Source organism: Strix uralensis, chromosome 22 (genome assembly GCF_047716275.1).
Source record: "Strix uralensis isolate ZFMK-TIS-50842 chromosome 22, bStrUra1, whole genome shotgun sequence".
Taxonomy (NCBI): Eukaryota; Metazoa; Chordata; class Aves; order Strigiformes; family Strigidae; genus Strix; species Strix uralensis.
Genome location: NC_133993.1, coordinates 3,297,143 through 3,323,228, shown reverse-complemented (window position 1 = coordinate 3,323,228; position 26,086 = coordinate 3,297,143). Strand labels below are relative to the sequence as shown.

Genomic DNA, 26,086 nt, shown 5'->3' with positions numbered 1-26,086 from the left:
CCTGTGCCCGCCGGCACGCGCGGGTCAGGCGCTGGGAAGGGCACCTCTAGCGGGGGCCTTGCCGGAGCTGCCCCGGCCCCGCCGCGCCCCGGGACGCTCTTTCCGGCGGCGGCGGCGGCGCGTGCAGGTACCGCGCGGCGGGGGAAGGGCCCGGCTGCGGCCGCCGGTGCCTGGGCCCGAGGGGGGCGGGGGGGCTCCGGGCTCGGCCGCTCGTCCCAGCGGGGCGGGGGAGCCGGCAGCGGGGCTGAGCGGGCGATCGGGTGCCGGGGGAAGAACCGGCGGGTGCTCGGAGGGGAATCGGTGCCTCTGCTCGGGCACTGAGCTCGGCGCGTGCGGCCTCGGCAGGGCCGGGGGGAGGAAACGCGGCGAGAAGTGTCTGAGGGGCAGAAACGAACTCGGTACCTTCCGGGGCAAAAAACCGCAGCGGGCAGAGCTGTTGAGGTTCATCTGCTAAAGAAGCTGCCAGCTCTGGGAACACTGTGCTGCTGAAGCTCCTCCACTGGCGATGTTGTCTGCGCTCACCGTGAATTCTGCAGCGGCTTCTCCGAATATTCCTTAGCTACGGGTGTTACTGGGGTTTTGTAGACAATCGCTTTGGGGTTTTCCGAATGCTTCTCGGTGCACGTTGAGGTGAAAGATGCGTCTGGCCAGAGGAAGAGGAAAGGTTTGGATTCTCTAGATACTGATTTGCACAGAACTATAGATTGCTGCGTATTAAATTATGTTTAAATAATGAGGGAGCAATTGTACGGAATGTACAGTTACGGACCAGTTTTGATGCGTGTGGAGTGTGTTTACACTCTAGTACCGTACAAAAGAAGTCTTGTGGTAGTCTGTTGCTATGTTGTGCTCCTCAAATCTGCTTTTTTTCCTCTGTTTAGCTGGAGATTTCTGTTCAGCGGGTATTTCTCTGCTGTGCACTTTTCCCCCGAGCAAAAGGGCTCAGTCTCAGTCCTGTTGCCCACAGCTAGCTCCGCCGTAGCTGAAACGTCTCACCATCTCTTCTGTCTCCTGTTTTCTCTCTCAGGGGCCCCGTGGTGAAGAACAGTCCCCAGAGGGCTCTGGTGCTCCCAGACAGCGTCTTGATGGCTTGTGCCGTGTCCCTCTGGTGCCGTCTCCAGGAGCGGGTGAGTGGCGTCACGCCGCAATAAGGCAGCGTCCTGCTTTGGGAAGAAAGTGTGCTGGGTTGGAACCCCTTGGGCAGGCCGGGAGGAGGCTGCCTTCCCGGGTCAGGGATGAGCGCTGGCATGTATTATCTGATCTGGAGTTGATGTCTGCCCCCGCTTTAGCTCTAGAATTACTCTGAGACCCGGGGAGCTCCGGTTCCCTTAGGCTGTGTCCTTGGAGCTTTCCCACGCTGTGGCATCCCATTGGCGTCCCAAACTCTGGCCCGGCGTGAGGAGAAGGGGCCCAGTTTGGGTTTTGTCCCGTTTGGGCGCTGGGGAGGCAGAGTTCTGGGCTGAACGCTGGTGTTAGAGGAGATGCTTTCCCGTTCCCTGCCTGCAGCTCTGGATACCCCAGGGGACCAGCGTTGGCAAGTGCTGGTGGAGAGGCGTGGGGGTGACCGTGCCCAGCCTGCCTGGGTGAGCCTGTTCCAAGTGCCCCCACCCTGTTCAGTCCCACCTGCACCTCCAGAAGTCTTGAGGGGCCGTGGTCACGTCTGCCTCGGGTCACAGTTAACAGTCACGGGTTCAGATCGGCTTTCTAAGGCGGAAAAGCAACGATGATCTATTTTCTGCTGGGGCCGTAGTTCCGTTTAGGGTTTGCAGTCGCCATCTCCTGGCAGGTTTTCCTTTTGCACATTCACACGCTCCTTAAAATGCTGTGAACGGACACCGCTTTGCACAGCAGTTCAAAAGCTTCTGGCAATCCTACCTGTATCTTGCAGTGTTCTGGGACAGGCACATCGCTGGTGGCGTGTGTGCTTCTGGTTTTGTTGTTTGTTGGACATCTGGGCATTGTTTTTTTCAGGTGAAGGTGATAATGAGCAGGCTTCAGCTGACACTGTTGTTTCCTGGAAGTTGTACTTTCCTATGACCCCCAGAAACGTGGCCAGACGTGCCACAAATGGTATTTCCCGGGGAAAATAGAGGGATTTCTCAGTGCCTGTGTGTTGCACGAGACATTGTAGATAAGCCGGGTGGTAGATGTCCCCGCAGCTGCCAGGAACGTTAATGATCAGAGTTACCCAGTCTCTGCCCATGAATCCATTTGTTCTGTGGCTGATCCTCCGTGAGCCGAAGGGTGAGAGGAATATACGGGATTGACCCTCAGGCTGATGCAGAATAGTCCTGGAGGCCGTGTCCAGCCTGCAGAAAGCAGCTTGACTGCTCTGGGGGTTTGGTTGTTTTCTTTCAAAGAAAAGAGCAGTGCTCTGCCTGATCTTTTAGGATCTTTTTCCACAAGTTTTACTCTTGTAATATATTATTTACTCATTACTGTTCTATAAGGGCATTGTGTAACTGGAAGTTTTATACAAAAGCAACATTAATGGAGAAGTCCGACTCCTTTGAAGCTAAAAGGTGAGATGTGCGCTTGTTTTGCATCCTCCGTGCAGGACTTGGTTCCTGCTTTGAGATCTCCCTGCCTTTACTCTGCTGAACTGTGCTTAGTTTTTCAGTACCAGCTGCTGTCTGTAATTGTGTCTCTCTGGTTGCACAGGATTCCTGGCTGTACCAGACCGGCTGCATGAAATAAATGTGGACTTGCTGGGTCGGTGGCTTTGTGACCATCAGGCACCTTCTGGAGGACGTGGAGGGGAAGCAGAGAAGGTATTAGGTGGCTTCTTTTGTTTGTTCAAAGCTCAATGGAGATTATTTTGTCTGAAGTTGAAGAATTTGGGGAAAATAAGGTCATGACTCTTAGGAAATACTGTGTAAAGTGCTCAGAGTGTTTTGGCCTTTGTTTTGGTTCTTTGTTCTGTCACTAACACTTGTCCCCCAGTCTTGAAGTGCACCCCAGAGGGTGGCCTGGGGGTCCCCCAGTGTCCCTGTGGCCCCTCCCAGTGTCCCGTGATCCCTCAGTGGTGACAGAGACGGTGTCTTGGGGGTTCCCAGAGTGTCCCTGGATGTCCCCCAGTTTCCCCATTCCTGCCCCCCCTGGTATCTCCCAGTGTCTCCCAGTGTACTGGGTAGGACCCCTCGGGGATGGGGGGGTGACAGGGTGTGAGCTGGGGGCCCGTCGATGTCCCCCAGGGGTCCTGGGACCCCCTTCCAGGGCTGCCCGCCCCTCCCCCCCCCCCCCTCCGGTGACCCCCTGTTAATACCTGCACCCGCATGCAGTTAATAACCCAATAAACTCCCAGTGCCCCCCGGTTCATCCCAGTGCCCCCCCGAGCCGCCCAGTGCCCTGCAGTTTATCCCAGTGCCCCGCAGTGCAGCCCTGTCCCTCCACGTCCTGGGGCTCTTGCACCCGCAACAGGGCTCTGCACTTGTGCAAATGGGGCTTTGAACAAGTCCCAGGTGTTGCACCCGCATTTGCACCAGCCCCGGACGTGGCACGTGCGTTTGTACAAGCTTGCGCGTCGCACAGGCCTTTGCACAGGCGTTTGTACGAGTCCCAAACGTTGCAGGAGCCTTTCCCCAGCCCCAAAGCTTGCACGAGCCTTTACACAAGCCCCAACCTTTGCACACCCACTCGCACAAGCCCCACCATTATCGGAGCCTTTGACCCGCCCTGCCCAGGGGAGGGCAGGGGTTGGGGTGGGACCAGCTCCATTAAAACCAGCAGCTCCCAGTTCCCCACCCCTCCCTGCTCCCACTGACCCCCCCAGTCCCAGTGCCCCCCCCGCCCCCGCCGTGCCCCTTCATTTCACCCCGCTCCAGCTCCCCCTTTGCCGCCGGCTCCAGACCGTGGCGGTGCTGCAGTGGGTCTGCTCCTGCCTCGCCCTCAGGGAGTAGCTGGGGGTTGGGGATTTGGCCATTTGGGGAGGGGGGGTGTTTCCCAAACCCCCCTCGGCCACCCCCTCCTCCTCCTCCCAGCTGCTGGGGGCAGCGCCGTGCCTGCAGCAACCTCCGCTTACTTAAGATGGAGCTTTAGCGGGCGCCCAGGAGATGGCGAAATCTTCTCGTCGGTCGGTCGCTGTAGGGACACGAGTCACCACACATGGCATTAATTCTCATTTTGGGGACAAAGAGACATTTTCACACATCCCTGAACTCCAGAGATCCTTGCCTGCTGGTACTCTGCTCGTTCCTAACCTAATGACTTTTGTTTGTGCCTTCTGTGCTCTTTCCCCGAGGCAAAGAAGGGACCCGCGTGTGGTGGGTTGATCTCAGCCAGGAAAAGCCCGACCCGGGGATGGAACAGCTGATTTCAGCGGCGGCCTTGGGAGCAAGGACAGAGGTGGTCGGGGCTGTGGGAAAGGAGGCGGGGAGGAGGGCATGTGGAGACCACCAGGAGAAGAGAGAGAAGGAGGCACTAGAGGTCTGAGTGTAACCACTGCAAACGTAAATTCAACAACAAACTTCATCAGTTTGTTGCAGAGCGGAGATGGAGCCACGGGGTGACATTCCCCAGCACAGTGCTGCCCAGACACTCACGGACACGGGATTGCTTAAACCAAACTAATTTATTGGGGATTTCTTTAGGGTATTTATCTATTTCTTCATACTACTATCAATATTATTTCTATGGGGTATTTATTGACGCCCTCCTGCGCCTCCGAGCTGGAGCAGCGTGCCAGCGGAGCGGGTCAGAGGCTGCGCGGGAAGCGGGGACCCGGCTGGTGTTGGGGTGCTCCCGGGGCAGAGGAGGCGGCGCAGCACGTTCCCCGTCAGGAGCTGCTGGGGGTGCAGCAGCGCGTCGCCGGCAGAGCCCCCGCGGTGCCCGGCGCTGGCGGACGACGTGCCCCAGGGGTGGTCTCAGGGGCGCGAGCAGCAGGTGCTTGGGGACGTTGTTCTGGGGGCACTCGTAGGTGCTGCCCTGTCCCAAGGGTGGATGCGGCCCCATCAGGAGGGAGTTCTTGGGGCAGGCTTGCTTGGCAGGCGCCGCGGAGCTCCCTGCCTTCTGCAGAGGCTTGTCTCCAGCCAGGGTGTCACTGGGCTCTGCTTTGCCCTCGCAGTCCTCGTCCTCCTCTCTCTGAGGCTCCTCGGCACCGCTGGCGCTTCCCTGCTGGCTGTCGCTGTCGCTGTCAGCGCTGCACTGCCTGGGCAGCCAGTAGAGCCCCAAGAGCACGAGCAGGGCATCGGCGGAGGCCCAGAACCACCAGTGCTGGCAGGCCCAGAGGAGCAGGCCTTCCGGAGCGAGGCCGCGCTGCTCCTGGCTGCTCTGCTCCATCTCCTCCAGCAGCCGGGTCATCTCCTGCTGCTCCTGCTCCTCGCGCTGCCGCAGGAGCTCTTGCGTGGCCGCGTCTTGCCGGTCCCCGGCTCTGAGCACATACTGCACGATGCTCAGCAGGGTCAGGATGCGGGTGATGAAGACAGCCATGGTCTGGAGGAGCAGGAAGGAGAGAAGGGGCTCAGTGGGGCTGGGTGGGAGGGAGGTGGCAGCTGGGGCAGCAGGGGAGAATATGCCAGGGCTGGGGCCAGGTGGGAGAGGGCCCGAGGGAGCTGGGAGGTAGTAAGGGGGAGGGTGGTGAGCGCTGCAGGGACGGGGACATCTCCCCACAGCCCCCAGGCACTGGCCGTGGCTGACAGCCCCGGCACCCCTGCACCCAGCCCCGAGGGCGGCACCTGCCCTGCCCCAGGCGCTCCCCACAGCGGCTGCGCCCTCGCCCCGGCTGTAGAAACCCCCCTGAGGGGCCAGAGCTTCTGCCCCGGCCCTCGTCCGGCCCAGCCTTCCCCCCGCCGGCCTCCCTCACCGCTGGCCCAAGCCGTACTGCAGCGGGTGCTGCCGGCTGGCACCCTGGTGACATCCCTCGGTGACTTCTCCTCTGTGATGTCACAGGCACCAGAGCCCCACGGGGACACCCGCCCCTTGGGCCATGGCCACTGCCCCTGGCTCTGCAGCCCCTGCAGGGGCAAAGCTCAACCCCCCTGGCAGGACAGAGCTCCTGGGGCCCCTAAACAGAATCACAGAATCATTCAGGTTGGAAAAGACCCTCGGGATCATTGAGTCCAACCATCAGCTCGACTCTACAACGTTCTCCCCTACCCCACATCCCCCCACAGCTCATCCAAATTCATACCAGACCTGCAGGTCACGCTGTCCAGGAAGGAAGTGGCACCTCAGCTGGCTGGAGCTGTCACCCACAGGCAGAGGTGGCTTATGTTGGCAACGCTTTCGAGCTTCCTTCAGCTCTATTTTCTGCTCCGATCCTCCCGTCTTTTATCACATTCCAGCTCAGTTTCCCACTTGCAAAACACCAGCTGAGCAGCCCAGCCGGAGAAGGAAAACCCCCGGCGAGGAGCTGGGGATGGGGAGCCTTGGTGCTACCCCAAGGTGCACCCCGCTGCCTCCTGCCTTGGGCACTGGGTGTCTGGGTGGGTTTGCTGTGAGATGAGGCTTCCCAGCACTGATGCCCTGGTTTAAGTGCTACTTTAGACAGGTATGTGCTGCCTTCCTCCAGTCCTGCTTGCAACGGGGCAAGATTTTTCTCCTCACACTGCAGAGTTGCAGAAGCTGATGGAAAGCTGAGCTGGTTGAGCCTGGAGCTGGTGATTGCAGGCATGGTTTCTGAGCAGCAGGTGCGAGCTGATGGCACTCGTTGCTCTGATTTATTACACTCTGCAATAAATTCGTAAGACCCCACTATCAGAAGAGATCAAAAATAGGCTACTTCAACAGGCCGTAGTTTGAGGAGCTTCTCCTTCCCCCACTCTCTATAAACAGCCTCACCCTGGGAGCTTGAGATGTCTTTAATTAAACAGAATGGTTTTTACTGTCACCAGAAATAGAAGTCTGGAGATGCTGATGCCCTCATCGGGTGTTTCCTGCCATTGTCCTGGCTGTCGGTCCTAAAGCCTTCAAATATTGCAGGTGCTTCTGACAGACACAAGCAATGGCAGCTGAGTCTCATTTCCATGTGTTCCCCGGCGGGGGCACCTCTATCATGTCCCCAGCGTGGGAAACCAGCTTGGACCGTGGCTCTGTCATGGCAGCAGAACACGCGTGATGAACTGTTTCCTGCCAGTCCTGTGCTGGGGCCGAGAGACAAATCCATGGCATCGCTACAGAGGAGGAAACATTTCCACTGAATGGGGGTTTTTTCCCCTTCAGTTTCACTCCTTTTGTCAGCACACTTACCTAGAGCAAATATTTTATTTCATTCTTACAAACAGTCCCCGCTGTTTTCAAGAGGAATGGAGAGTTCCTGCAGCACAGGCACCTGCTGCTTGTTGCAGGCTGGTAGCAACCCACTGTTTTAAACACAGCTGCAGCTACAAGTCCATACCCCTGACAGCCTGTTGGCTAGCACCCCAGCCCTTCTCCTGCCCTTTCCCTCGAGCTATTTTTAACACACACTCTCAAATCTGTGCTTTTTTTTTGCCCCCCCCCCCCCCCGAGTTTTTCCAGTTTCTGTCTCCCTGTAGAATAAGAAGCCTTGACTCACGTTCTGTGCTGTGCTGGTGCGGAGGTGACCTGGCAGCAAGCAGAAATGCCTGTGTGATGCTGGGGGGACAAAAATAAGAGCCCCCTGATTTGGGAGGAGTGCTCCCAAAATGCCATGGGGATGTTTAGATCCATTTAGGACATTTGTTTTCCTTCACTGGGAGTTTTTCTGGTTTGTCTCTCTCCTACTATGAAGTTCTGACTGCAAATAATAATTTATTAAAGAACTCTAAAACTTATTATTAGTATCTGGTTTATTTTATTAGAAACCAACCACTCGTTTCGGTGGAAGCATGTTCTTTACCATGCAGGCTGCCACAGGTTGATTAGCCCACTGTCATGCTAAGAAAGGCTGTGCTGGTGGTGATGTTCTTCTGCCAGCCTCCAGGAAAAAAAAGAAAAAATCCATTTTTTTTACTTGGAGAACTGAAAATCAAGGTTAGTTTTACTGGCCAGAGCTCAGCTATAGCAAAACTTGGGCCAACATCTCTGCAGGTGTAAAGCAGTACAGCGGCTTTGGCTGGAGAGTGCTCGTGCCAGCTGAGCCAGATGGGTTTTATTGCCTGTTTGGTCAAATTAAAGGAAGTTTGGGTCTCATGTCAATTCTGACAAAGAGATTTGTAAGCAGGAGCATTGAGGATGGCAAAAAGTCCTGCACATGACCACTTGTTATTACAAACGAATCAGACTTGCATGGTCAGCACAGGATCCCCGGGCTGTTACTGACCCTAAGACCTGTCCTCCTCCTGGGGAGGTCAAACCGGGCTGTTATTTGTGTGGTGTGAGCAGCGATCACCCCAAAACCTCAAACCTCCCCCGACAGCAGCGGGGCAGCACGAGGGCGGCCCTGGCTTGCACAGGGAGCTCCACGGCCCCGGCTGAGCCCCGGGCTCGGGCTCCCGGCTCCCCCCATGGCCCAGCACCACCAGCAGCAGCAGCCGCAGCAGCAGCCAGGAGCCTTTGGGGAGAAGTTCTTTCTGGCGCTGTCCCACGTGTGTGTGCAGCACACGCACCCCCACTTCTGCTGCTCCGACCTGTGCCGGATTGTTCCAGCCCTGCAGCGCACCCAGAGACTCCTGACTGCCCGGCCCGTGGGGAAATCAGATCCCCCTGGTCAGGGGAGGGACGGAGGCGGGTCTGTCAGTGGCCGTGCTTCTGCTGGCTGGTGAGGAAGAAAAGGAATGTCTGTAAAAAAATAAATAAATCTTTTCCCCACGGCAGCAGCTTCCCTTCTTTTTAACATTGTTTAGGCAGCGATAAACCAGCATGCAGGGAATAAATAATTAACGAAATGAGTCTTTCACAGGTCCCGCCCCTCCTGGTTGTCACCAGGCGCTGTTCTTCACATCCCCTTTCCTTAACCGCCGCCCGTTCTTCCACCTCCAGCCACCCTTTGACAAATGTTTCTTCTCATTTTCCTCGGGGTGTTTTCCCTTGAATTCCCCATCACGGGCGTGCCGATATGTGTTAGGGCGAGCGGATTGTGGTGGGAATTACAGCTGCTGTTTGCAGATTGCGCTGCGGACCCGTGCTGGGGCAGCGGCCACCAAAGGCCACCCCCACCCCGGGAGAGGGAGCAGCTCTTGTCCGTGGGGAGCGAGCTGGGCGCTCCTCACGCCCCCCCAGCCTGGCACACGGGCTCCTCTCCCCGCTCCGTCCCCTCTGTCCTCTCTTGCCCTCTTCCAGCCTTCCCTTTCTTCATCCCTCACTTCTCCTCTGTCTCTTCCCCTGCTCTCTGGCCCTGGTCAGATACTTCCTTCACCCCCCCCGCTATTGCGTTCTCCGAACAGAGCGAAAAGTGGGGAGAATTTCTTCACCGCGAAGGTTGTCGGGCACCGGGACAGGCTGCCCAGGGAGGTGGTGGCGTCCCCAGCCCTGGGGGTATTTAACAGACGCGTAGACGTGGCGCTCGGGACGCGGTTTAGTGGTGGGTTCACCAGTGTTGGGTTCACGGCCGGACTCGGTGACCTTAAAGCTTTTTTCCAACCAGAATTATTCTGATTCTCCGATTCTATTAATTCTCTAGTGCTGTCTTGCACCCAGTAAGGGAACGCTACTGCTGGTACCTGAAGGGATTTTGGGGTTTTTTTGAGAGGCAAAATTGCCACTTGGTGTCGTGGTTTAACCCCAGTCGGCAACTAAGCACCTTCCCCCCCAGCAGGATGGGGGGAGGAGAATTGGAAAGGGAAAAGTGAGAGAAGTGGTGGGTTGAGATAAGAACAGTTCAATAACTGAACTAAAATAACATCAATAATAAATTGTCATGAAAAGGAAAAATTAGCAAAGAGACAGAAATGAAACCTAAGGAGGACAAGTGATGGCAATGAAACCAACTGCTGACCACCAACCGACCGGTGCCCAGTCAAAACCAGCCCAGCTCCCCAGTACAGGAGAGGATTTTGGTGCTGGGACAAATGGCGACGTGCCAGCTTGGCGTGGGGGTGCCTTTCTGTGCCCTGAGACCCCTCGGGAGGGGCAGGATGGGCTAAAGCTTCCCTCCTCCTCCTCCTCCTCCTCCTCTCTGGGCTTTGTGGTCTCGCGGGACACCCCGGGTGCGGGTGTGCGGCCCTGGGGGCAGCGGCACAGGGACACTGCTCGGGGGGGTCCCCGTGGGAAGGACACCGTGGGACTGGGCTTGTTGCTCCAGCTTGATTTAAAAAAAATTTTATTGAAGTACGGCCTTTCCCCGAGAACTGCACCTCTCCGAGGCTCATCAGGCGCAGCACCACAGCGACCGCAGGCTCCATCCTGACCTTGGCTTCTGCTTTAGAGCTGTCAGGATGAGGATGGTCTGAGCTGCCAGGCACCTGATGGAGTGCTCAGCGTTGTTCTCCAAGGACTGGAGGGCTGCGAGAGAAGGAAACAGAGCAGAGGTGAACCCCCCCTGCCCGCAGAGACCCCAGGAGCCCAGGCTCTGTCCCCCGCCCCACCAGCCCCCGCCAGCACAGCACTGCCCCTACTCACCACTCTGGCAGATCTCCCACAGCTTCTCCAGCCTGAGGATCCTCCGGCGCCGCGCAGCAAGCCCTGGGGCACAGGGCTCCTGTCAGAGCTCTGCTCCCCCTCAGCAGGGCTGTCCCCCAGCAAGGACAGCACCCGAGGGTGCTGGGACCCAGCAAGACTCCCAGCGAGCCCCACCAGTGGGGACTGGGGCCGGGTGACCAGAAACGGGTCCCCGGGAACTCACCCATGAACCTGACGGCTGCCTCTCGCACGCTGGCCTGAGGGTCCTCCACATAGGGCAGGCTCTGGAGCAGATACTTGTCCGCGCTGTTCCTCTTGTGCGTTATCTGAGGGAGCACAAGGGCACGGGGCTGGTACGGTCCCTCCGCAGCCGTCCGGACCAGTCCCTCCTGCCAGCACCCCGCTCCCTCCCAGTGACTCCCGTCTCCCAGCCAGGAGCCCCGTGGGGCTGAGGGCCAGAGAGAGCCGCAGGCAGAGGGGGCTGGGGGTGCTGAGACCCCTCCATCCTGCTGCCAGGGCCCAGATGGGCCGGGGTCTCGTGGAGAAGAGCCCTTGGGGGCGGCGTGCTGGAGGGCAGGGAAGGAGGATGCAGCTGGAGCAGCGGGGCTGGAGCAGGGCGGCGATGCAGAGCGGCACAGCCCCCCCCACGGCACGGCTGCAGCCCCCGTCCAGCCTGGCCCGGGGCTTTGGGGGTTGTCCTCACCAAGTACTCTCCGATCAGGGGTGTCTGCCCTGTCTCAGCCAGGAAGCTGAGCCTCCTCCAGCCCAGGAACTCTGCACAGGCGCGGAGGGTGTCCCAGGAAGCCTGCGGAGAAGCAGAGGCTGGGAGATGGCACCAGAGCCCAGGGAAGGAGACCTGGCATCCTCCTCCTCTGGGCCGGGCTATGAGCTGCAGGGACGGGGTGATCCCGGGATTGGATCCCCCTTCATTCCTGGGGCCATCCCGCGCTCTGGGAGCTGGCCCCGACACCCGGGGGGTCTTTGGGCACAGCCCTGGGGGACAGGGATGGGGGCTCAAAGCACACGGAGCCCGTGGGGACTCGTGTGCTCAGTGGCCACGGGCCGCTGCTGAGCAGGGAAATGTCTGTGCCCAGTTCTCCGGCCCTGCTGGTGCTGGGGCTGCAGGGACCCTTCCTCTGGGCTGGGGGGGCCCCCACCTCCCCCTCCAGCTCAGCAGCAGGGGGTAAGGAGGCCGGTGGAGGCGGGACCAGCGCAGCGGGACCCTGCGGTGACACACAATCCCATTGTCCCTCACGGCCAGGCCACCCCCGTGGTGTCAGCACGCCCTTCCCCGTGACACCAGTCACTGATCTCTGACCTTGGCCACGCTCTCGATCTTCTCGTTGGTGTGGAAGAACAGCGGCAGCACCGCACCCTGCACTTTCTTCACCATTTTTTTGGTGTTTCTCCCCACCGCGGTCTTCATCACATCTTCGAAGAGGTGGATGGAGAGCTCCCGCACCCGGCTGGACTCCTGGCAGGGAGGAGGACAGAGGGAGCTCAGCATCAGCCGCTCCTCGCCCACGGGGAGCAGGGGCGTTAGCGTGGCTGGGGGGAAGAGGAGCTGCCCCAGGGTCGGATCCTGAACGCAGGAGCCGTCGGCCAGACCTGCAGCTGCGGCTCAACGGCCACGGAGCCCTGAAAGGCCTCGGAAGAGGAGTGGGGAGGGGAAGAGCCTGGAAAGGCCACGGAAGGAGAGTGGGAAGAGCCCCAAAAGGCCACGCAAGAGGAGCCAGGGGGACATCCCTGCCCAAATGCTGCCTGCAGGGCCGGGCTGAACGTCCTTCACCCATCGCCTCAGCTCCGGCTCCCGCCTTACATCATCGAAGAGGAGCAGGAGCTTCTCCGCCAGCCTCAGAGCGATGAGCTTGGCCTCTTCCCTCTTCATGTGAGGAATCACGTTGATGAAGAGCATCAGGGCCTTCATCCTGATATCGCTGTTGGCTGCCAGCAGGTTCTCCATGATGTCAGGCAGCAGCACCAGCATTTTCCTGGCCTGGACGGAACACACCGGTCACCTTCTTGTGAAGTGGTGAAAGACCCCCCCAGGCACCCCCCAGCCCCTCCAGAGCAGGGAAGGTGCTTGGAGCCGTCACCCCGCACCCTCCCGGCCGGGGCCAAGCCACCGCATCCCCCAGGCCCCGGCTACCAACTTGGTTCCCCTTGCCGACCCCCCACTCACCGTTTCGGGTGTTTTTGAGAGTGTCGTGAGGCCCACGAGCACGAGAGAGAGCATCACCGGGCTGGGACGCCTCAGGTACCTCTGGGTTTTGTAGAGGGCAGCAAACTGCTTGTCGTCAATGACAGCGCTGACCAGCAGCTAAAATGGAGACAGTGGTGAGAGACCAGCAGAGCTGCGGGGCTCCCTCCCCTGCACCGGTACGGCCCGTGGCAAGGATCTCCTCTCCCCTTGAAGCCACCTCCGAGTCCCCACATCTCTGTCCCGGGGCCAGAGCCGGGCAGGGGGATGCAGGCGGGGTGGAAGGCAGAGCGCTGCCTGCGCTGGGACAGGCTTGGTGGGGCCAAACCAGCACCGGGTGGGCCCGAGTGTGTGGCACAGGGGTCTGGGAGGAGGAAGAGGAGGAGGAGGAGGAGGAAGGCAGAGCGCTGGGGCTGAGCGTGGTCACTCACAACCAAGGGGTAGATGCAGGCGTCGTCCGCGGCACAGCTGAACACCCTGCGCAGCCGCCAGTCCCGCAGCACACCGAGCAGCTCCGACACGACTCTCCACAAAGCCCAGGGCACGGAGATCATCACCTCCCACATGGCCACGGCAGCGCTGCGGAGCCAGAGCCAACTCGGTCAGCAGAGCTGCCTCGGCTCCTCCAGACCCCAGCCCTGCCCACCCCCCTCATTTCGGGGTGCCCGGGGAGGCAGAGGGGGTGAGGTTCTGTTCCCCATGGGGCAGGGGCTCCGCTTTGGCCGGCTATGGCCGGAGTGGGAAGCGTGGTGGGATGGAGAGCCCTGCTCCTCGGGGATATCCCACAGTTTTCCGTGGGTCTGGCAGCCAGAGAGTCTCTGGGCCACTCTCCCCGTGGGGAATGAGCCTTCAAGGCTGTCGGGGCCGGTACCTGTCACACATTGGAGAGATGACCAACAGGCTCCTGACCACCTCCCTGGGGCTCCACCTGGTCAGCAGCAGCAGCAGCGAGTCCAGGCTGCGCCGGGCCGGCTCCGCACGGATCTGCTCCACGTTTGTGTGGATGCATCTCAGGACTTCTGGCACCTGGAGGGGACACGGGTGAGGATGGTGCTGCCCTTCCCATCCCTCCCTGCCGCCTTGACATGGCTTCGGGTGCCCGAGAGAGCCGGGTTAGGGCAGGAAGAACAAGACTTGACACGGTTTGACACGGAAGGACAGTTCAGCCACGGGGCACTTACATCCGTCAGCCAGGACGCTGGGTCTGTCATGGCCGTGTCCACAACGCCGCTGCCCAACTGCCTGTCGTGGACATCGTCTGCCGTCAAGGCCTCGATGGCCACGAGGAGAACATCTGTCTTCTGAGAAGGCTGGAGGTATTCGCCAAACACCTACAGGTGAAGGGACGGCGGGGGAAGACGTGTCACGCTGAGCTTGGCTGAGCAGCTCGGCCACCTCTGGGTCCCCTTGCTCGCACAAGCCGATGCCACGGACAAGGGTCCCGGGGAGGGGGGAGCTCGTTACCGTAGTCATGTCACTGCTCTCAGAATCCCATCCCGGTTTTTCTGGCATCTCCTCTGGCAGCTTCTCGTCTACACAGAAACATGGAAGAGTCGGTAAGACAACGGCCATCTTGGCCAACCAACCTCCCAAAGGGTGAAAAGAGCCTGAAACAGGGGAAACGGGGTCCTGGCGTCGGCCCCCTGACTCACCGATCCACAGCGGCAGGACCGTCGTCACCTCGCAGGGCTCTAGCGGAGAGCTGCTCTCCGGGGGAGACCCCACCTCCTCCCAAACCACCCTGGGGCTGCTGGGGGGTCTCTCTGCCATCCTCAAAACTGGGTGAGGGACAGCGGGGGGGGTTCAGCTTTAGGGAGTGACGGGAAAAGACGTGGGCTGTGCTCAGGAGTCTCCTCGCTGCGCTCCTGCCCTGTCCCTTCCCCGTCTTGTCAGACGCTGCGGGGCTGCGCTGCTTAGATACGGTGCCGTGGGGTGACACGGAGGGGTGTCACAAAGGGGTGTCACAAAGGGGGGTCACATTGTGACCTGTCACCCAGGCTGGGTGGGGCAGGGGTTCCGCTGCAGGGGGTAGGGACCCAGCTTGCCACTGGGCCATGGCTCCTCTCGGGGTGTCCCCAGCCCCCCATCATGCCCCCTCAGGACCTTCCTGTACCCGCCGGCTCGTCCCAGAGGGTTCACACACCCCGGCACGGCCCCCGGACCTTCTGCTTCGATCCTGACAGAAACACTCCAGACTGCCCCGTCTCTACTTTGCGGTCACCTGGAGTGTTTGCTCGCCTGTCTCCCGTTCTCTCCCACACTCCCAGAGTAGCTTTAATCTGCTACAGCAGTGTCCTGGTTTCAGCTGGGATAGTTCATTTTCTCGAGCTGGGAGGGAGCACAGCCGCAGTGCTGTGTTTTGTGACGGCGGGATCTTCCTTCTGTCGGGATCGCTGGCCAGGAGCGGGCTGTTGGTCGGTGGGTGGTGAGCAGTTGCCTTGTGCATCACCCATTTGTACTTTCCATTGATGTTATTTTTTTGCTTTACTACAATCACTAAACTGGTTTTTTTATCTCAACCTATGAGTTTTCCGTGTGTCCCTCCACTCTCTTCCCCCATTCCCCCGACGGGGGGAGGGGGAGCGACCGGCTGCGTGGTGTTTGGCTCCGACCGAGTTCAAACCACGACAGTCCTTTTTGGTGCCCAGCGTGGGGCTCGAAGGGTTGAGATAACGGCAGATCGGGTCAGTGTGTCAGAACCATTTGTTAGGAGCATTCATTAGATTGGCTTAGCAATTGCTGGGCACAATGTCGATCGCTTGGCTCCTTAAAATTTCATTTGCTGTATATAGTCCCCGTGCTGCTGCTCACCACCTGTGGCAGTTGGATTAAGATTTCTGTTTTGCTGAACTGTGTAACACTGATTGATGGCACAATGAAGTCATCGGTCCTGAGGCTACTTACAGCTGTATTTGAGAATTTGGGGAATTTTGAATATCCAACTAACGTTGTCGTCTTACTGCTGGGAGCCAGTGTGTTCCCGCATGTGGTTCAGGCTTAAGCAACTACTTATCACCCGGAGATCTACCCAGGGTTGGAGAATTATGAGTGGCTGGGGGTGTGGGACAGCATGGGCAAGTGCCCAGGACTGTGGGCACCTCCGGTGTATTGGAACTTCACTCCCAAACAGGTGCAGAATCCTGAAAAACTAGTAAAATATTTGGAAAACGTGTGGTGTCACCCGGGTAATTCCAGAGAGACACAGCTCACTGCAACGTGCTGGGGCCTGGCCCGTGCCTGCCGAGTCAGTGTGCAGAGGTGAAAGCCATCCAGCTGGCCTTGGCTATCGCTGAGCAAGAAAAGTGGCCAGTGCTCTGTCTCTACTGACTCATGGGTGGTGGCAAATGCGCTGTGGGGGTGGTTGCAGCCGTGGAAACGGAGCAACTGGCAGCGCAGAGGCAAACCCGTCTGGGCTGCTGCATGATGGTGAGAGATTGCTGCTGGGGTAGAGAACCTGACTGTGAATGTACCTCATGTAGATGCTCACGTACCCAAGAGCCAGGCCACTGAAGAACATCAGAACAACCAACAGGTGGATTAAGACTAAGGTGGCTCGAGTGGGTCTGGACTGGCAGCATAAGGGTGAACAATTTATGGCTCGCTGGGCCCTTGATTCCTCAGGCCATCAGGGAAGAGATGGAACATACAGATGGGCTCGTGACCGAGGGGTGGACTTAACCATGGATGTTATTGCACAGGTGATCCATGAATGTGAGACATGTGCTGCAATCAAGCAACCAAACGGTTAAAGCCCCTTTGGTATGGAGGACGATGGCCAAAATATAAATATGGGGAGGCCTGGCAGATTGATTATATCACGGTCCCACAAACTCGGCACGACAAACACTATGTGCTCACAGTTATAGAAGCAGCCACCAGATGGTTGGAAACATGCCGTGCCCCATGCCACTGCCCGGAACAATATTTTAGGTCTTGAGAAGCAAGTCTTGTGGTGACAGGGCACCCCAGAAAGCATTGAATCAGGTAATGGGACTCATTTTGAAATAACCTTATAGACACTTGGGCCAAAGAACATGGCACTGAGGGGGTGTATCACATCCCCGATCCTGCACCAGCCTCTGGGAAAATTGAGCGATACAATGGGTTGCTAAAAACTACACTGAGAGCAATGGCATCGCATTAATAAAAAAGATGAACTTTGGTAGGGTCAGGACTGATTTCAGCAACTGGTGCCCAGCACCATCCTGGAGATGAACATCTCCAGCCTGCAGAGTGTGAGCAGGGACCACGCCAGATGCACCAGCTCCACCTGAAGCAGAGACTTCATGTCGTCCTCCCCCTGAGCCCAAGGTCACCTGCTCCATTGACGGAGCCAACCCTGCCTCATCCCTCCTGCCTTAAAAGACTGTCAGAACAGATGGAACCCGAAGTTATGGACTAAATGATCTCACTATACATTTTGGAGGGATGGCCCATAGATGAAGGGAGTGAGATCTGTATATACACATTTGAGACCAGGCAATGGGATGGGGATTCCTTAGAATGTATTGGAAACCTGAGCATAACGTAAATGGTATGGAATAAGGGGTGGAGACTGTCCTGGTTTCAGCTGGCATAGAGTTAATTTTTCTTCTTAGTAGCTAGAATAGCGCTGTGTTTCGGATTCAGTACAGTATTTGCTACGAGAAGAATGCTGATAATACACGGATTGTTGTGAGAGATCAAGGTCTCTCCAACTCCCAACGTCCTGTCCGTGTGCAGGTGTACAAGAAGCTGGGGGGGGGGGGCACAGCCAGAGCACCAGACCCAAATTAGCCAGTGGAATATCCCATATCCTGTAACATCATGCTCAGGATGTCAAGGAGGGGCGGCTGGGAAGCAGGGGATTCTCTCTTGCATCTGGGATTGCGATTGCAGGATCTTGGTTTTTCAGGATTGCTGGCCGGGAAGGGGCTGGGTACCAGCCGGCGGGTGAGCAGTCACAGTGTGCATTACCTGTTTGACTTCTATTATTGTTATTATTAAAATTGCTAAACTGTTTTTTTATCTGAACCTACGAGTCTCCCTTTCTCCCTCTCATTCCGTTCCCCACTTCCCGGGCAGGGGGAGGGTGAGCGATTGGCTGCGTGGGGTTTGGCTGCCGGCCGAGTCCAAACCATGACAAGGGGCTGAGCAAGCGCAGAGCCCAAGGGCTGAACAGGCTGCCAAGGGCTGGTGAAGGCCGGGGACAACATTCCTTCCTAGGACCTTCGGTGTGGCCTAGAGCAAATCTGGCCCTAAAGGTGTAAGAAAGCTACGAGTGTCTCACCTTGCTTAAATCCAGTGCAGCGGTCCCATGGTTCACCCCATTTTTAGCTGCTGCAGTGGTGGGAGAAGGATGAGGGGTGAGTGTTTGGGCTGCTAGGAGAAAGAAAAGCACTCAGAGAGATGGACACAGAGCACTTGGGATGCTTCTCCTTTGCCAGAAATAGTCTAATGGGGCCAAAGCCCTACAGGAACCCTCACCTGGCTTGTGGAGAAGGTGCAGGTCTGGCTGGTTCTTGCTCTCATCAGCAAAGAGGTGGACAATGTCAAAAAGGTAGTTTCCTTTGTTCTCATTCCGATGGTGATGCTCCTTCAAAAGGACTTCTCGAACTTTCATCCACATGCGCTCATCAAACTCCGTGGACAGTTCCTGCTGGCCCAGGCTCATGTCTGGGGATGGCAAAGGGAAATGAAGCCCTCAGAGCAGAAACCCCCATGAGTCCCAACCCCCGAAGCCCCCAGGGAGGGCTGTGCCACGCAGGATACACTGACGCGGGCTCAGCCTTGCTTAGCAAGAGGTTTTAACACAGTTCAGCTTTTGCAGTGAAAGCAAGAATTTTCTTTTGCTAAAAAACATCATCAAAGTGCTTATTCATCATTCTGCTAAGGTCATTATTTCCCACTGTAAATAATGCAATTCTCTTGCCCTGTCTGGCCATTCTGTCTGACTCTACACAGTTAACCAACTTATAAGCAATCTACAGCACAGACTTTGCCAGAGTTTCCTTGGCCAATTGACCACAATTCGCCACGCCCACGGTACCTGCGACCTCTTCGATGCTGTTGGCACAAATGCCCAGCAGCACCGTGCTGTTGGGGATGCAGCTCCTCAGCTCAAAGAGGCTGTGCAAGGACAGTGTGGCCACGCAGGGCGTGCTCCAGCGTTCGCCACCACCTTCCACATCCTCCTCGAACTTCAGCCACCTGCGGACATTGGGCACCGGCAGCCTCACTGCAAGAAAACAGCCCCAGCTCTGCAGCCCCCAGGATCAAGCTGTGGGGTGCTGAGAGCAGAAGGCTCCTCACAGCAGCACCCGCAGCTGCAAAGCCTCGCCTCCCACAGAGCAGAAAGAGCCCGCGGGCGCTGGTGGCACGGGGACTCCTCTCCTACCGCAGCCAGTGGCGGAGACTTACCTTGCTGTTTCCTTCCACTTGGCACCTTCACCCTCTTTCACGCAGATCTCAGCCAGCTCGGGGAACAAGTCACAGGGGACGTGCTGCTTGTCCTCGTGGGTCCCCAGGATGAACTGCACCCACTGGGATGCAGTGTCTGGGGGCAGAAGACAAAGCCCCGTCCCATTACGCTCACGTGCAAAGTGGCCATTGGATCACAGAATCACAGAATCATCTAGGTTGGAAAAGACCTTGAAGATCATCCAGTCCAACCATTAACCTAGCACTGACAGTTCCCAACTACACCATATCACCAAGCGCTATGTCGACTCTACTCTTCAACCCCTCCAGGGATGGGGACTCCACCCCTGCCCTGGGCAGCCCATTCCAGCGCCCAACAACCCATTCTGTAAAGAAATGCTTCCTAATATCCAGTCTAAACCTTCCCTGGTGCAACTTGAGGCCATTCCCTCTTGTCCTATCGCTTATTACTTGGTTAAAGAGACTCACTCCCAGCTCTCTGCAACCTCCTTTCAGGTAGTTATCAGCACCAGTTCAGGCACAAATATTGGGCTGGGCCCTCTCCCCTGGCTCTGGCCAGGCTTGCACAGCGCCTTGGAGAAGGAGAAGCATCAATTCCACCTCTGCATAGGGATGGGCAACTTTTCCCCACATTTCCATTTTTATAACCAGGATACATCTAAGGAAGGCAAACCCAAATCCATTATAGATTTAACTGCCTTAAAACAAACAAACAAACAAAAAAAAACCAAACCCAAGAAGTTTGTATCAGGGTAGTATCAACAGACAGCAATTCTCAAGTAAATAACCAATCTCATGGGTATTTCTCTCCAGTCATAGCTGTGTTGTTGTGTGCTCAGGTGCCATGTCCAAGAGTAGCCTTTCATGTTCAAGTGTGATGCTTTTGGTTTCTTCTAATAGATCTGTGAGCAGTTTACTTTTTAGATATTTCCGTAACTATAGAAGTGACGTATTTGCGAACTGTTCAGCAAAATTCATGTTAGTAACAAGGGAGTAGTGGATAGGCCATAGGAAAATTTGTTAAATAATTTAAAAGAAAATTCTATTTCTCCACAGAAGTATTGCATCCTTACGTGGAACCACCATGTAGAAGCGTATTTTGCTTAGTACCTTTAGAGTTATTATTATCTGAGGTGCCCAAGAGATGTAACAACATGCACACATGTGGTTTTGGCAGGTAACTCAACGGAGCAGTTTAACCACTGTTTCATCCTCTTAAATGCTTTACAAAATCACAAAATCTCCCCATAAGATGGATCCTTTCTGACTTTAGACATGTAAAAGTTGACATGTCTTTTTCACTTCTTTAGGAAGCGACAGACACGCCTCAGAAGCAATTTATCCCACTTGTTCTCATCCTGATCACAGGACATCCTGTGGCTGGGCAAAAATTCACTTTTCTAAGCTTTTTTATGTACACAGCAAATGGGAAATTTAACTGGACACATTTACCTTCCTCATTTCAGAGAGGCCAAAAGTAATTTAACAGTCCTTCAATTAAGTATCAATTACATACGTTTTTCACATAAGATACAGCTGTTCCCACTGCATCCAGTACATCACTTCTGCTGCCATTTTCAGACTTTCCTACAAGGTGCTGGGGACAGGAGCCAGACATGTTAACCTCCTCCGTAATCACAACTGCTTTTACGCTCACCCCAGACCTCTTGCACCAGCACGCCTCCCTCCAATTACAGGGCACATTAGTGTCTCACTCACATCTGTGCCTGGACAATAACTACTCTCCAAAAGCACCACATGCCACTCCGTGCTGTTCAGCTCCTATGCCAGAGTCTGGAATGCAAACCAGCAGCAAACAAATAGAACTAATAGAAAACTTTTTGACTTTAAAAGGCTTTTAAAAACTCCACTCCAGAATGGGGAGTGCCCTACTACCAAAGCTCCAATACAACCCCCCACCCCCTTAAGCCACTTTCCCACTCTTCTGCTGGTACAGACTGAATTTCATTCCACTGATCCCTGTACGGCCCCTCCAACTAATCCGGGCAGACAACCTCATTAGCCTTTACACAGCAGCCTGCTCAGTAACGGTCAGGTTGGGATACTGTTGGACTTGGGAGAAGCCAGCTCCTGCTCCAGGGTCCCAAACAACCTGGTCATCTCTCTGACAGGGAAGTGGGAATTTTCTCCAGCATCTTGATGTATCGCCGTTGCATGTTAATTTACTTTGTGACCTGTAAGGCATCTGGAAGCAGAATATGATTACTGAGATGAAGATCCTAACGCAATGCATCCATCACTATTTGCTGCTGTGGTTACGGTTATCAAAGGCCATAAGATGACACATTATACTAGATTGGACGGAAAAAGAAACTAATGGTTGTCATAACATTTTCCCATCTTCTCCTGCAAGAGTTCAAATTCGTTTGGAAATTAGTGATATTAGTCCTGACTGCAAAGGCAAGAAGCATTTTGTCACTCAGCATTGTTACCAGTGATAGAGCAGAGAGAGTGCAGCAAAGCTCAATGGGGAGGAAAAAAACATTCTCAAGAAAAAGAGCAGAGGTGCTTTCATTCAATTTAAAACTATGCATAGCCTAGCAGATACACACTGGCCAAAACTGACTCACATCTTTTAATGTGTAAAACATCACTGAAGGCTGCCCTGCAATCAGACAACTACAGCTGGTGACTCGAGCCATGATGTTAACCACCGGCGAGCCAGGCTGGGTAGATGGTCTCAGAACTCTTCTCCCACCTCTGCCAACTAGTGCCACAGCAGGCAGAGCCCCCCGGCAGGCTGAGGGCCCTGTGAGTGCCTGCACCCACCACCTCTCTCCAGGGGCCAGAAAGAGTCTGGAGATTCAAGAGATGCCCCCAACCTCAGGGCAGCACAAGGGAGAAGTCAAATGTGCAAAGTCCTGCTCAGCGTGCAGCCCTGACCAGGTCTGCAAGAGCAAGGAATGGATTTACCCAGGAACTCTGGAATCATCTGCTATCTGATTGGGAAGCAACAGCAGGGACTCAGAAGTCCTGTTGTCAAGGAACAAAAGAAGAAAAGTGGTCAGCTGAAGAAAAACCTCTGGCCTTTTGTGTTCCCTAAAAGATTTCTGGTTTTCCCCAGGTCATGACTGAGCTGTGGCCTCTCCTCCCAAATAGCAAGGGTACTCTACAATGCATATTTATTTCCATGTGCCAAGATCAGACAGAATGAATGACAGGCTCATCCACTGTCAGCTTTTCATGTGTTATTTCACAGTTAACATATACACCAAGCTTCTGTGTACCTAGATGCTTGACATAAGTGTCCAGAGGTTTATTTTTCAGCCTGCCTAATACTCCTTCTGATGTTTTGGATTAGTGATATACAGTATAGAATTTGTTTTTTAAGATTTTAAGCCCTCGTGAAGCTGTGTTACTAATTGAAGTCTGCCAAGAAAGGCAGCTCGGGTAACATTTTGAACAAGATTAATCTTAGAATCACTTATATAAAACGGTAGCAACAATAGAAAAGCATCCAAGATTGGAGGGGAAAAGTGAGCCTCAGATAAAGGATACTGCCAAGATTTAGCAATGACCTTAAAGATTCAATGCAGCAGAAAAAAAACAGAGCATATAATGCTCTATCGCACCCTCACCTTCTGCCAGACACCACAGGAAGGAAAAGTAAACTCAGAAGACCCTGGTTCTCCAGCCATTTACACAGTCAATACAGCACAAAAAAAATAGGGGCTCCCCTGTATAAATATTTATTCATAGACATGCTGCTGAAGTGCTAAGACTTGGACAACAGGCCCAAGCCAGAGTTGACCTATAGATGAATCCTGTATATTTTATAACTGATAACCATTGTGCTAGTAGGTATTGTACTAAGTTATAACAACCCACTTATGCTGGTGTAAAAAGTGCTAAAGTATTGAAATACTGCAGCCTGAACAACAGGCCCCAAGCTGGAGCTGCTAACTTAGCATGTAGTCATTAGTGAAATATGTAAACTCGCTAGTGAAAGACAAAATATAATCAGTAGAGGGGAAAGAATGTATCCCACTTTCCTTTCGCAACCTCATTCAAGGCTGAGAACCCAAGTATTTGGCCTTGTTAGAAACTCACTTGGTCTCCCCGCGCCCCCCCCCCCCCCCCCCGACCCCTGGCCAAGTTTGGGTGGAAGCCAACAGGAGAATGAAACCAGAAACTTTCCGCTCAAAACAAAGGTGCCAGCTATTCTGGCTTGTCGATCTCTGGTATATAAGGCTGGGCCCGTTCACAGCGACTTTGGATGCCTCACCTACGGGTGGACGCACCGCGTAGGATTTCCCACTTGCCAGGACAGGCTCTCCAAATCCTCGCTGTAACCGGGGCTGCCCAGCGACTGCGGATCTGGATGATGATGATTATATATGCAAGTGGTGATGTATTTCTCTTAATTACTATTCTCTCTCTCTCTCGTGTAGTAATGATTTGATGCATTACTCTGTTGCTTTAAGTGCACTATTCTGCTTCTTCTTACTGCACGTTCTCTGTATTACGCTGTTACATTACTTGGGTATCACTAGTAAAGTACGCCTACTCTTTTCACTCTGGTGTCCGAGTTTAATTGGTATCCTTAATCAGCAAAACAGCTGCTGCTTCTACTCTGCTGCTAACCTTGGTGCCAATCTAAAAATGCCTTCTGGAGTATGTATCTATAAGGGTGCATACCTGTTTGCAATATCTCCAGTAAAATTATCTGAGCTATTCATGACTCGGCTCAAGCCAAGAATTGACCCAGCTGATGAGGAGCCTTCGGTGCTCACCATGTCTGAGGACCATCCTCTGATGTGGCTGTAACAAAAGATATCCTCTCCTCCCAGGAGAACAAGAAAACACCACCACTTTCCAGGAAAAGAAAAGCCCCAGGAGGTGGCAGGAGGAGGAGTGCTCCAACACTTACCCACCAACCAGAGCACATTGCTTGGGCAAGTTCCCTACCTCAAGGCAGATACAGACACATCCATATGCAGAACCCCTGGTGAGGCAAGCTCTCTCCTGCAAGCTACTTCTGATCTCAGGATGCTGTGGGGGGATTTGAGCCATTCACACCTCCCAGAGCCTCTGCCTCAAGCAGCTGCCCTAACCTGCAGCAGACCCATGCTATGGGGAGTCACCCATACTCTGTTTCCCGACCGAGAGCTGTGCAGTCTAGAGCTTTCAGTTTCCTTTAAAAAAGCAAAAGGAGATTCTGTTTCTCAAGTCTTCTGATAGGAAACAGTTTCCAGGTTTAAAAAGAGCTCGAGTGTTTATAGTAGGATTTGGGGTCAAAAATCTTGACGCCGTGTTGCTGACACACCCTGGTGAGCTGCCACAGCGGTGAGAAATGGGGCACCTTGTAACCCAGCTGGCTAACGCCCTGCTGCGCTCCATCCCTGAAGCCCATTGCCACGCTGCAGAGTAGGCACAGGCTCACCTCGGCATTTTGACACAAGGAAATGATCACCTGCTTTGCAACTTATTTACTTACAGCAACTTATAATAATTTCTGAATATGGCTTAATAATCCTGCTTGCCCTGACTGTTCTGTGGAAGTTTACCAAGAGCTACTGTGTTCAGCAAAACAAAGCAGTTTTCTGTGGAAACTTACCAAGAATTACTATGTTCGGCAAAAATATGTTTCTTGTCCTTGGAAAGCAGATTGTGTTCTAACAAGTTTAGTCTTTGGTTATGAATAGATAGCCACATATGGACGGTAGAAATGGATACACTGGTACTTTTAGATAAGATAGAATGAGTAAACTGGCTGAAAACACTCTTCTTGTTCAAGAAATTGGCCAAGAGAATCTGCGCATGCTCCGAGGAAAAGTACAAGGTGAGGAGGACTGTGAGCCTTCCTCCCAAAGGCCCCCGAAGACGCCCCCCAGGAGGCAATGGGCAGGCGCAGAGAGAACATAAACTGCTGACACCAGCCTCTAGAACCAACCCAGCCTCACTCATGCATATGGATGTTTGTGTTATGTGATCCAATGAATATGTATATCCACACTCGATAAGTTTTCGGTAAAATGTGCGGTGGGTGTGCAAGCTTTGTGGAGAAATCCCCTTGCACCCCGGCGCCAGAGTAAACATACCTGCTTTAGAACTCTCTGAGTTGTAGAGTCTGTTTCCACAAATCAGTTTCCGAGAGGACTTCCAAAGCCACCTTGGTCCAGAAACCAGGAACTTCTCTCGGCCACATCCCCCTCCCTGTGATCTGAGAGCTGTCTGTAGGCACCTCACTGACGTGGGCACCACGGACATGGAGACCAGGTTTGACTCCGGCCCTGAGCCGAGCACAGGGGCCACTCCATGGAGATAAAAGAAAGGAAAGGCCACAGCTCGGCTGCAAGGGCAAGGAAAGTGGGGAGAGGTGCTCCTTCAGGAACTTCAAAGGATAAGGGAAGCCTTGTTTGTTGAAATTATGTGCTGTTTCTACTGGCAGATGCTGTCATTTATCTACAGGGTTCTAGGGAAGTGACATTAAGAAATCCCCATCGAGGGGTTTTCACCATGCAAAGAAAATAATGGATTTTGAAAAAAAAATTAAAATCTTACACTTTGTTTCTTTTTTTTTCTAGGACACCTCTGTAACAGGCTGGCAGCACCCTGTGTGCTGTGCTCACCCAGCAGCACTAACCTGTCCTTTTCTGGCAACCTCTGTTCATACCCCAGCTGCAAACAGTCCTGGGGGCATCAAGAGCAACGCAATTCAGCATCATTTGCTGCTTGGGCGGGCTTTTGAGGAGAGAGATGGTTTTCTTTGACTCACTGAGATTAAACACTTGGTAACCTTCCACTAGCCCAGGTTGCCCAAAGCCCCGTCCAACCTGGCCTTGAACCCTTCCAGGGAGGGGGCAGCCACAGTTTCTCTGGGCAACCTGTGCCAGGGCCTCACCACCCTCACAGGGGAGAATTTCTTCCTTACAGCTAATCAAATTCTACCTTCTGTCAGTTTAAACCGTTACCCCTCATCCTATCACTACACCCCTGATGAAGAGTCACTCCCAGGAGCTCCTCCCCTGCTACCACCCCCACCCCCCC

At 54.8% G+C, this 26,086-nt stretch overlaps 2 protein-coding genes and 1 non-coding gene across 25 annotated transcripts; 2 read left to right on the top strand and 1 right to left on the bottom strand.

Annotated features, from left to right (window-relative positions):
• Nucleotides 1-72: 72 nt before the first annotated feature.
• Nucleotides 73-25,824, top strand: LOC141953690 (uncharacterized). 20 transcript variants are annotated; one of them, XR_012631970.1, is made up of 5 exons: nucleotides 73-127; nucleotides 1,028-1,127; nucleotides 2,662-2,771; nucleotides 4,475-4,590; nucleotides 6,139-6,912. XR_012631970.1 is itself a non-coding variant. In XM_074892486.1 (5 exons), the coding sequence occupies exon 5, from the start codon at nucleotides 4,939-4,941 to the stop codon at nucleotides 6,052-6,054; it is 1,116 nt and encodes a 371-aa protein (XP_074748587.1). In that variant the 5' UTR covers nucleotides 73-127; nucleotides 1,028-1,127; nucleotides 2,662-2,771; nucleotides 4,241-4,344; nucleotides 4,475-4,938; the 3' UTR covers nucleotides 6,055-6,912. The 20 variants fall into 20 exon arrangements, 15 of the variants coding, with proteins under 15 accessions (XP_074748587.1, XP_074748591.1, XP_074748590.1 ...); XR_012631969.1 differs by having other exon boundaries at nucleotides 4,241-4,590; XM_074892486.1 differs by adding an exon at nucleotides 4,241-4,344 and having other exon boundaries at nucleotides 4,475-6,912.
• LOC141953732 (small nucleolar RNA SNORD45) lies at nucleotides 1,228-1,312 on the top strand. The gene has a single exon (XR_012631983.1). It is a non-coding gene; the product is annotated as a small nucleolar RNA SNORD45 (small nucleolar RNA).
• Nucleotides 10,127-16,204, bottom strand: LOC141953689 (uncharacterized). Of its 4 annotated transcripts, none has more exons than XM_074892483.1 (11): nucleotides 14,308-16,201; nucleotides 14,120-14,187; nucleotides 13,837-13,986; nucleotides 13,527-13,681; nucleotides 13,087-13,234; nucleotides 12,638-12,775; nucleotides 12,275-12,451; nucleotides 11,774-11,929; nucleotides 11,159-11,260; nucleotides 10,456-10,781; nucleotides 10,127-10,338 (listed from the first exon to the last, which is right to left on the bottom strand). In XM_074892483.1, exons 1-11 carry the CDS (start codon nucleotides 14,423-14,425, stop codon nucleotides 10,311-10,313), a joined length of 1,566 nt encoding a protein of 521 aa, XP_074748584.1. In that variant the 5' UTR covers nucleotides 14,426-16,201; the 3' UTR covers nucleotides 10,127-10,310. The 4 variants fall into 4 exon arrangements, with proteins under 4 accessions (XP_074748584.1, XP_074748585.1, XP_074748583.1 ...); XM_074892484.1 differs by having other exon boundaries at nucleotides 14,877-16,200; XM_074892482.1 differs by having other exon boundaries at nucleotides 10,456-10,518; nucleotides 10,679-10,781; nucleotides 14,120-16,199.
• Nucleotides 25,825-26,086: the final 262 nt, after the last annotated feature.